Raw genomic sequence first — 10,576 nt, 5'->3', positions numbered from 1 at the left:
GATGCCCTAAAATCAGAGAGAGGAAGTATGTGGCCTGCTCTGTGTGCTGAGCGGTGCTGATGGCAACTTTGTTTGTAATCCCTAGGTCCCGAAGATGGCATAGTAATAAAGGCACCTTCTGATGACCGGGAGCATCTTTACCCGTGGGTGCCTGCCCGGACCAGTGGCATCGTGTGGAGCTGAAGGAACTTGTCTACTGCTTTCCTGAAAACCTCTTTCTCTCCTAATTCATGAGCCAGCAGGATGCGGTCGCTGCACTTTCTGAACGCCTTCTCATAGCTGCGTACAAAGGCCAAGCAGAGAATGTGGTTCAGCTCATCAACAAGGGCGCCAAGGTAGCAGTTACCAAGGTAACAAGAGAAAAAAACCCAACACTTTAGCCATTCCCTGGGAAAAAGCCTACCTCTTAATAACCATTGTCTGTACAACTGTTGTGTTTGGTTCGAAGCTTTCATAGAACTAGCTTTTTCTTTTTTCCAGTGATGGCAGTTTGGGAAGCAGGAAGGAGGATTAAAATGCTTTCAATGGTATCTTTCAAGTGGAGTGACTTGTAATTAGCATTTGACAGTCTTTAAAATCATAGTATGGCTTTTTCTCGCCAACTTCTTTAGCTTAATGGACAAAACGTCTCTCTGAAGAAGTTGGGGCACAAAAACTTATTGGGAAAAATGTTTGTACAATAATCACATTATTGTACAGGGACGGGCAGCTCATCAGCTGTGTAGAGCCTCACTGTTCCCATCTGTACAGTAACAGACTTGGGCCAGTTGACAGCCGCTATCTCTTTGGGCTTTCATTTCATATGGGTCAGGAAAATGTGTGATAAACTTTGGAGGACATTGCTCACCCCTCACCAACAGATAATTCCATGGTAGTTGAGAAAACACACTGGCTAAAGGCGGTATTGTAGCAAAACTGGAGAAAGTCAGGCTGCATAGTTAAGTGACAAGTTAAAATATATAGATGAAATAATGCTGGTGGAAAACACTCATTGAGCACTTAGTATTGCTCTAAGGACTTTACAGTCCTCTAGAAGAGGTTCTTTTTTCATCCCCACTGTAGAGATGAGGAGACTAAGGCACAGAGAGATACTTGCTCAGGGTCCGTCCTTCAGCTGCTGGGTGGCAGAATTGCTACTTGTACCTGTAGAGTCTGGCTCCAAAGCTCATCTCCCAGGCCACTGCAGATAGCTGCAGAGAGAAGCAAAGTTAAATTTTCAAATGCTAATGTCTGACCACCTATGGCACAGATTGGCCAGCACATAATTTCAGTTACTCACATGTGGTCTCTGTATTTTATGATTCGGCTTGTGCTTTTTTTTGGCATCACCAATTGTTAACTCAATTCCAACACTATCTACCTGGTGATAGCATCAGGTCTCACAGGTTAAGGGTTCAGTCCCACAATACTGCATGTCCCCCCTACTTCAACTTCATATGCCAATCACCAAGTCCAGGTTCTGACCAACTGGCTATAAATCAAAGGCTCCCATACACACTCATCCCCTGGGTTTTACTAATTTGCCAAAGCAGCTCCTAGAATTCAGGAAGACATTTTGCTTACCAGCTTACTAGTTCATTGTGAAAGAATGTTACTAAGGACCAGCCAGATAGAAGAGATGCATAAGGCAAGGTGTGAGGAAGAAGTACAGAGCTTCCATGCACTGAGTGCACCACCCTCCCAGAACCTCCATGTCTTCACCAGCCCAGAAGTTTTCTGACTTCTCTTGGATTTTTATGGAGGCTTCATTACTGATTGCTTATTGACATTCAACCTCCAGCCTCACCCCTCTCTCTGGAGGTCATGGGATGAACTGAAAGTTTAACCATCTAATTATAGTTTGTTACCCTGGCAACCAGCCCCATCCTTAGGGGCTTTCCAGAAGTTACCTCTTTAACATAAATTCAGGTGTGGTTGAAAGGGGCTTATTATGATGAACATATAAGTTTCACTTTTTTTTTTTCTGATGCTATTTCAGGAATGAGGACAAAAGACCAACTACTGTAAAAAAAGGTGCTCCTGTTGTTCTTATCACTTGGTTTTTTTTCTTAAATAGTTTATTGTCAAGTTGGTTTACATATAACACCCAGTGCTCATCCCAACAATTGCCCTCCTCCATGCCCATCACCCCCCTTCCCCTCCCCTACCCACTGTTCTTATCACTTGGGAAAGTCTAAGGATTTGGGAAGCTGTGAGCCAGGAACGGACACTAAAGCCAAATATATATTTATTATAAACACAGTATCACAGTGCTTGTCTCTGGAGACAAAATATTGGGCTATGCAGAGGTTACCTATTGGCCTAACAATGCTTCGCACATAAATGGTGACAAGCTCTTATGGAAGTGAGGGTGAAAGGAACCATAGCTCAGGCTTTGGTGTGATTTGCCCACAGCTCTCTAGGGCCTGGGCAGTCATCATGGGGAGAAGGTGCATGAACTCTGTAGTTAGGGCACATGCTCACACATTTTCACTCTGCTATGTTTGCTAATTGTGTGACTTGCTTGACTTCTTAGAGCCTCAATTTCCTTACCGTAAATGACTTAATGATACCATCTTTTCAGGATTGTTATAATAATAATTAATAAGCAATTAGCTCATATTCTGAAAGTTTTCTTTTTCTTTCTAAAGTGAGCTTTCTTTCTTTCTTTCTTTCTTGAGAGACAGAATGTGTGCACAAGCAGGGGAGGGGCGGAGGGAGAGGGAGAGAGAATCTTAAGCAGGTTCTACACCCAACCGCAAAACCCAATACAGGGCTTGATCTCACAACTGTGAGATCATGACCTCAGCCGAAATCAAGAATCAGATACTTGGGGTGCCTAGGTGGCTCAGTCAGTTAAGTGTCCGACTTCGGCTCATGTCATGATCTCACAGTTTGTAGGTTCAAGCCCTGTGTTGGGCTCTGTGCTGACAGCTAGCTCAGAGCCTGGAGCCTGTCTCTCTCTCTCTCTCTCTCTCTCTCTCTCTCAGAAATAAATAAAACATTAAAAAAAACTTTAAAACTCTAAAAAAAAAAATCAGATACTTAACCAACTGAGCTGTCCAGGTGCCCTGAAAGTTTTCTTTTTCTTTTTTCAGTTTTTAAAAAATCTTTATTTAGTTTTGAGACAGAGAGTGGTGAGAGAGAGAGAGAGAGAGAAAGAGAGAGAGAAACAGAGTGAGAGTATGGGAGGAACAGAGAGAGAGGGAGACAAAGAATCCGAAGCAGACTCCAGGCTGTGAGCTGTCAACACAGGCCGGATTCAGGGCTCGAACTCGTAAACTGTGAGAACATGACCTGAGCCGAAGTCAAATGCTTAACTGACTGAGCCACCCAGGTGCCCCAAAGTTTTCTTTTTAAAACAGACTTCATCATTTGCTGTTTTAAAAGCAGCTTTATTGAGGTATAACCTACATGTCATAAAATTCACCCATTTAAAGTATACAATTCAGTGATTTTTAATGTATTTGCAGTGTTGTGGAACGATCACCATGTTTTAATTTGAGAACATTTGCATCATCCCAATAAGAAGCTTTATACTCATTAGCTATCATTCCCCATTCCCACCCCCAGCTCCTGGAAACCATTAATCTACTTTCTGTCTCTAAGGATCTGTTTTCTGGGAGCACCTTTGGGGCTCAGTGGGTTAAGTGTCTGACTCTCTGTTTTGGCTCGGTTCATGATCTCATGGTTTTGTGGGTTTGAGCCCCACATCAGGTTGCACACTGACAGTGCGGATCCTGCTTGGTATTCTCTCAGAGAGAGGTATTTCTCTGCCTCTCCCCTACTCAGGCTGTCTCTGTCTCTCTTAAAATAAATAAATAAGCTTAAAAATTTTTTTAAATATCTGTTTTCTGGACATTTCACATAAATGGAATCATATAGTATGTAGTCTTTTGTGTCTTTTTTTCACTTGGCCTAATGTTTTCAGAGTTGATCTGCATTATAGCCTGCATCAGTACATCATTCTCTTTTATTGCGGAATGGTATCTCATTGTATGGATATGCCACATTTTGTTCACCTAGTCATCATCAGTTGGTGGATGTTTTGGGTTGTTTCCAGCTCGAAACTCTTATGAATAATGCGCTGTAAATATTAGTGTACAGTTTTTGTGTGGACATGTTTTCATTTCTCTTGAGTAAATACCCAGGAGTGGAATTGATGGAGTACAGGGTAAATCTATGGTTTAGCATTTTAAGGAACTGCCAAGCTGTTTTTCAGGGTGGTTGCACTATTTTACATTCCCACTGCAGTGTTTAAGGGTTCTAATTTTTCTGTATCCTTGCCAATGTTTGTTGTTGCCTATCTTTTTTATTTTTTACATTATTTTCTTTTCAATGGTTATCTTTTTCAAAGTAATGCATGCACATAGGAGGTTTAAAAATATAAGTTCAAATACTGTTAGAAGGCATTTAACAGAAAGAGCTGTCTCCTGCCCACCCGTCAACTCTGCTCCCCAAAAGAACAAACTTTCAGATCTCTTAGCTGTTTTTCTGCTGCCATTTATCTCCATAATTGTAATGAATATGCATACACTGTTAATTTGATTAATCACTTTAATTTTTTATTTAAAAAGAGTTTAGACAAAGTATAACATCCATTCATGATAAAAACCCTCAACAAAGTAGGTTTAGAGGGAACATACTTCAACATAATAAAGGCCCTTTATAAAAAACCCCGCAGTGGAACATCATCCTTAATGGGGAAAAACTAAGAAGTTTTCCCCTAAGGCCAGGAACAAGGTCAGGATGTCCACTCTTAACACTTTTATTCCATATAGTACTGGAAGTCCTAGCCACAGCAGTCAGACAAGAAAAAAAAAAAAAGGCCTCTGGATTGGTAAGGAAGAAGTAAAACTGTCACTATTTGTAGATGACATGATATTCTATATAGAAAACCTGGAAGAGTCCATCAAAACCCTGCCCGAATTGATAAACAAATTCAGTAAGGTCACAGGATACAAAATCTATCTACAGAAATATGTTTCCTTTCGTTCTTTTTTTTTTTTTTTTAAAGCTTATTTATTTATTTTGAAAGAGAGAGAGAGAGAGAGAGAGAGAGATAGAGAGAATCCTAGCCAGGCTCCATGCTGTCAGCATGGAGCCCAACATAGGGCCCAGTCTCACAAACTGTCATGGCCTGCGCCAAAATCAAAAGTCATTGCTTAACTGACTGAGCCACTCAGGTGCCCATGTTTCATTTCTATATACCAATAATGAAGCAGCAGAAAGAGAAATTAAGAAAACAGTCTCATTTACAATTGCATCAAAAATAATAAGATACCTAGGAATAAGTTTAACCAAAGAGGTAAAAGACCTATATTCTGAAAACTATAAAACACTGATGAAAGAATTTGAAGGCTACACAAAGAAATGGAAAAACATTCATACTCATCGATTGGAAGAAAAAATGTTGTTAAAATGTCCATACTACCAAAAGCAATGTACACATTCAGTGCAATCCTTATCAAAGTACCAACAGCATTTTTCACAGAACTAGAACAAACATAAAATGTGTATGGAACCACAAAAGATCCCAAATAGCTATAGCAATCTTGAAAAAGACAAGCAAAGCTAGAGACATCACAAATCCAGACTTCAAATTTTATTACAAAGCTGTGGTAATCAAAACAGTATGGTACTTGCACAAAAATAGACATATAGACCAATGGAACAGAATAGAAATCCAGAAATAAACCCACAATTATATGCTCAATTAATCTTTGACAAAGGAGGGAAGAATATGCAATGGGAAAAAGTCTCTTCAACAAATGGTGTTGGGAAAACTGGACAGCTACATGCAAAAGAATGAAAGTGTACCACTTTCTTATACTATACACAAAAATAAATTCAAAATGGATTAAAGACCTAAATGTGAGACCTGAAACTATAAAAAGTCCTAGAAGAGACTGCAGGCAGTAACTTCTCTGTCATCAACCATAGCAACTTCCTTCTAGATGTGTCTCCTCAGGCAAGGGAAACAGAAGCAAGAATAAACCACTGGGACTACATCAAAAGAGCCTGCTTGGAATTCTCCCTTTCTCTCTACTCCTGCTGCACTTGTGCTGCCACGCACTTTCTCTCAAAATAAATAAATAAACTTTAAAAAGTCTTTTAATAAAATGAAGTTAAAATTAAAAAGAAAGAAAAACACTAATTAAAAGGGAAACATTCACCCCTATGTTTACAGTGGTATTATTTCCAATAGCTAAGATATGGAAGAAGCCCAGGTATCCATTGATAGATGAATGGATAAAGAAGTGTTTTATATATTCTGCAACAGAATATTATTCAGCCCTAAAAACGAATGAAATCTTGCTATTTGTGACGACATGGATGGAGCTAGAGAGTATTCTGCTAAGTGAAATAAGTCAGTCAGAGAAAGAGAAATACCATTATGATTTCATTCATGTGGAATTAAAGAAGCAAATCAAACAAATAAAATTAAAAAGAGAGAGAGATAAACCAAGAAATAGACTCTTAACTATAGAGTAGAAACTGATGGTTACTAGAGGGAGGAGTGTGGGGAAATGGGTTAAAGAGGTGATAGGGATTAAGGAGCGTACCTGTTGGGTGATGTACGGAAGTGCTGAATCACTATGTCATACACCTGAAACTAATATAATATAACACTACATTTTAACTAACTAGAATTAGAATAAAAACTAAACAAAAAACCAAATAGTTTAGGTATTACTTTAATTTTTATGTTACATCTACACATAGAGTGTCAAATATTTTTACTATGCTTGTCTTCCAGTTCTGAGTCTCCATAGGCAACTCCATGCAAGTCTTTTGGCGGTTTTTTTTTTTTTTTTTTTTAGAGTTTACTCTTGTAAATGATCTCCTGACATTGATCTTGATTTTTCCATTTTAGGCATTATCTGCTGACTTAACGATATGAAAACTGATGATTTAAGATTTAACTTTCTTCCTCTTTCCTGCTCTTATATACAACTTCTACCTTCATTCTATAGTTGTGTCATTACTTAGGTGACATCAGCATTTGGTCTTTACATTAGTTTAACAAGTTTATTTATAGCTGAGCCATGTAGTATGTACTGTCATTATGTTTCTTTTTTTTTGGTAATAATTCCTTTACTCTGATGTTAATAATTGTCCCATGTTTGTTTCCTTGGTTTTGTGTGTGCATATAACAAATTATCTCCAAACTCTTCCCCAGTTCCTGATCTTCTCTCTAGGTGTTCAGATGTGTGTGCTAACTCTCTACTGAGTCTCTTTGAAGAGATGCTCTCTGGAGACTACTCCCCTATTTTAGTGTAGACTCATGGCCCTTTGGGCCTTCTGACGAATATCACTCTTCACTATTATCTTAGGGATCCCACTTACCACTTTTATGTATGTTGATGTGGCTTCGGACCTCAGTGTCTTTTTCTTTTTGGTTTACTCCCTTAGTTTGATGTGGTACCCCCCTAGTACAGCACCATCCAACAGAACTTTCTGTGATAGTGAAATGTTCTGTATTTGTGCTGTTCTATATCTGTCTATATGTAGGCTAGCAACACATGGCTATTGAGTACCTAGAATATGGCTAGTGTGGTTTAATTTCAAATTTAATTTTTATTTTATTTATTTATTTCTTGGAGAGAGAGAGAGAGACTAAGCCACCCAGGTGCCCCTCAAATTTAATTTTAATTAAAATTTAAATGCCATATGTGGCTGTTGGCTACTGTATTGAATAGGATAGCACTTATGTCTTCCTGAGAATGAGTGAGTGCATGGGACAGATTGATCAACTTTATTTTTAAAAAATGTTGATTTAGGGGCGCCTGGGTGGCTTAGTCGGTTAAGTGTCCGACTTTCGCTTAGGTCATGATCTCGCGATTCGTGGGTTCGAGCCCCGTGTCGGGCTCTGTGCTGACTGCCAGCTCAGATCCTGGAGCCTGTTTCAGTCTGTGACTCCCTCTCTCTCTGACCCTTCCCTGTTCGCGCTGTCTCTCTCTCTCTCTCCTAGAAATAAATAAAACATTTAAAAAAATAAAAAAATAAAAAATATTGATTTATTTATTTTGAGAGAGAGCATGTGTGCGCGCACATGCACGAGGAGGCAAGGAACAGAGGGAGGGGGAGAGAATCCCAAGCAGGCTCCACACTCAGCACAGAGCCTGACACAGGGCGTGATCTCATGTCTGTGAAAACATGACCTGAGCTAAAATCAAAAGTTGGATGCTCAATTAACTGAGTCACCCAAGCACCCCAAGATTGATCAACTTTAGACATAATCTATTGCTCATTGCTCTTCCATGGGGAGCCATGGAAGCTCCTCAAGGCTTCCATTGAGACTTATTGTCTCAATCTTGTTATATCACGGTTTTTGAGCAGATTCGTGATTACTGTAATTATGTAATTGCTGTTCATTGGTGAGCCAAGAGTTGTGCTATAGTTAATTACATTTCCATTTTTATGTAACTTGCTGTTTTTCCTGGACTTGATAATTGCCTTCATGTTTTTATTTGTTTAGTTTTATTCAAACTTATAATTAAGTGTTCCCTCTGTCCTCCAAAAATTCTGTAAAACAGTTCTTAGTACAATTTTCCATGATGAATCCCATCATGTACTTATCAGTTTTATTCTTTTCCTTGAGATTGATATCCCTTCTGCAGTCATCCATCTTTCCATTCCAGTTTGATTTGGGTTTCTCTCTAGTTATACTTAAACAGAGTCATCCTGAGAATTCCATTCACCTTTCCTCTGTGTTAGATCCCATTTGCCAGAACCCATATCACCCTTACTTTGGTGGTGCATGGTCACTGGTAACTTCTGAAGAAAGAAACCAGGAAGATAAATATTTTGAGAGTCTGCTTGTCTGAAAATATATCTTTATTCTAATCTCTCACTTAAATGACAATTTGGCATAAAACTCAAGCTGAGAATTATTTTGCCTCAGAACTTTGAGGGCAATATTTTATTGTCTTTGAGCTCACAGTGTTGCCATTGGGAAACTCAGTTTATAGATTCTTCCTTGCAAGACTTCCTGAAAGGCCTTATGCACCCACTCTGCCCCTGTAAGTTCTGCTCATTCAGAACCTGGCTCAAGGATTCCACTCATAGAAGTATCCTGAATGGAACACTGTCTCTTTTCAACTGAAGAAATGCTGCCCCTTCACTCTGTGTCTCTAATAATTGGATATTTCTGTACCTGTGAGTACCCAGGACTCCCCACCAGACTATCACTCTCACCTGGGCCTGAGTTTATCTCCCACATTTCTTTGTGTTTTGCATAGAAGAAAAGCAATGGATTTGGAATCCAAAGACCCTGGTACAGGTTCCACTGCTTATTAACTACTTGTTAATGTGGCCAGGGTTTCTTGATTTCTTTACTATTGACATTTTGGGTCACATGGTTCTTTGTTGAAGGAGTAGGTCCTATGCATGGTAGAATGTTTGGTAGCATCTCTGGCTTCTACCCATTAGAAGCTTCTCCCTAGTTGTGACAACCAAAAATGTTTCCAGAAATTGCTAAATGTCCCCTGGCTAAGAGCCAATGATGTAGGCAAATCTCTTCACTTCATGAGTTTCAAATTCCATTCTGAACTTTTTTTTTAAGATTTTATTTTTAGGCAATCTCTATACCCAATGTGGGACTCGAACTTACAACCCCCAAATCAAGAGTCACATACTCTACTGACAGCCAGTCAGGTACCCCAGTTCCTCCCCAAACTTAAAGGGCTTCCATAAAGACTAAATGTAGAACATGAGTTGCCACAGTTATAAAATCTCAGTGGGCACAAAATCAGCAGTGCCCAGCACAGTATTCACACAATAAGTCCCATGTACATTGAATGAGGGGAATAATGTTGAGTGTAAACTGCTTGCACTTAAGATAGTGTTTATGAGGTGCCTGATATTCTTGCAAGAGCTTTTCAGTGATGTAGTGTTCTAAACCTCAACTCATCATACTGATGAGGAAACAGAGGTAAGAAGAGGCTAGGTAACTAACCCATCCAAAGTTTCATTTAGAAGGTGTCAAGGCTGGGATTCAAACCCTGGCCATTTGGCTCCAGAGTCCTTGCTCTGACCCAGCATGTTTCAACTGTGGGTTTATAATTTTGGATTGTGAACTTCCTGTGAGCTGCTTCTTGTTAGAATATCTTCCTTGGCATCAAGGACACGGTAGATATAATCTGCAAATGTTTTCCTGCCTGGGACCTCAGATGCATAGGTACTTTATTATTTTTTTAAATGTTTATTTTTTATTTTGAGAGAGAGAGAGAGAGAGAGAGTGAGCGAGAGCAATGGGGGTGGGGGAGAGGCGAGGAAGAGGCAGAGAGGGAGGAGAGAGGGAATCCCAAGCACTGCACTGACAGTTCAGAGCCTGACACAGTGTTTAGTTTCACGAACTGTGAGCTCGAGAACTAAGCCAAAACCAAGAGTTGGATAGTTAAACGATTGAGCCACCCAGGCGCCCCATGCACCCCATGCACAGGCACTTTAATAAGGCGGCATCCCAATAATGGTATTGCTCATGGGTGTCACACTTTACACTTTCCAAATTATTTTCACATACGTGTTGCTCAGTCCCAGAACCCTGTGACATTTTATATATATATAATATATATATATATTATATATATAT

At 39.5% G+C, this 10,576-nt stretch overlaps 1 protein-coding gene across 1 annotated transcript in view; it reads left to right on the top strand.

Moving 5' to 3' along the window:
- The window catches only part of ANKRD6 (ankyrin repeat domain 6), a 199,810-nt gene that overhangs the window by 131,799 nt on the left and 57,435 nt on the right, over nt 1-10,576 (top strand). Inside the window, exon 2 of the mRNA XM_039232168.1 lies at nt 86-350. Within this exon, the coding sequence (XP_039088099.1) occupies nt 231-350 (120 nt within the window). The 5' untranslated portion in view covers nt 86-230. The remainder of the gene's footprint in view (nt 1-85; nt 351-10,576) is intronic.

Source organism: Hyaena hyaena, unplaced genomic scaffold (assembly GCF_003009895.1).
Source record: "Hyaena hyaena isolate Hyena2069 unplaced genomic scaffold, ASM300989v1 scaffold_66, whole genome shotgun sequence".
Lineage (NCBI taxonomy): Eukaryota > Metazoa > Chordata > Mammalia > Carnivora > Hyaenidae > Hyaena > Hyaena hyaena.
This window is presented reverse-complemented; position numbering and strand designations above follow the sequence as displayed.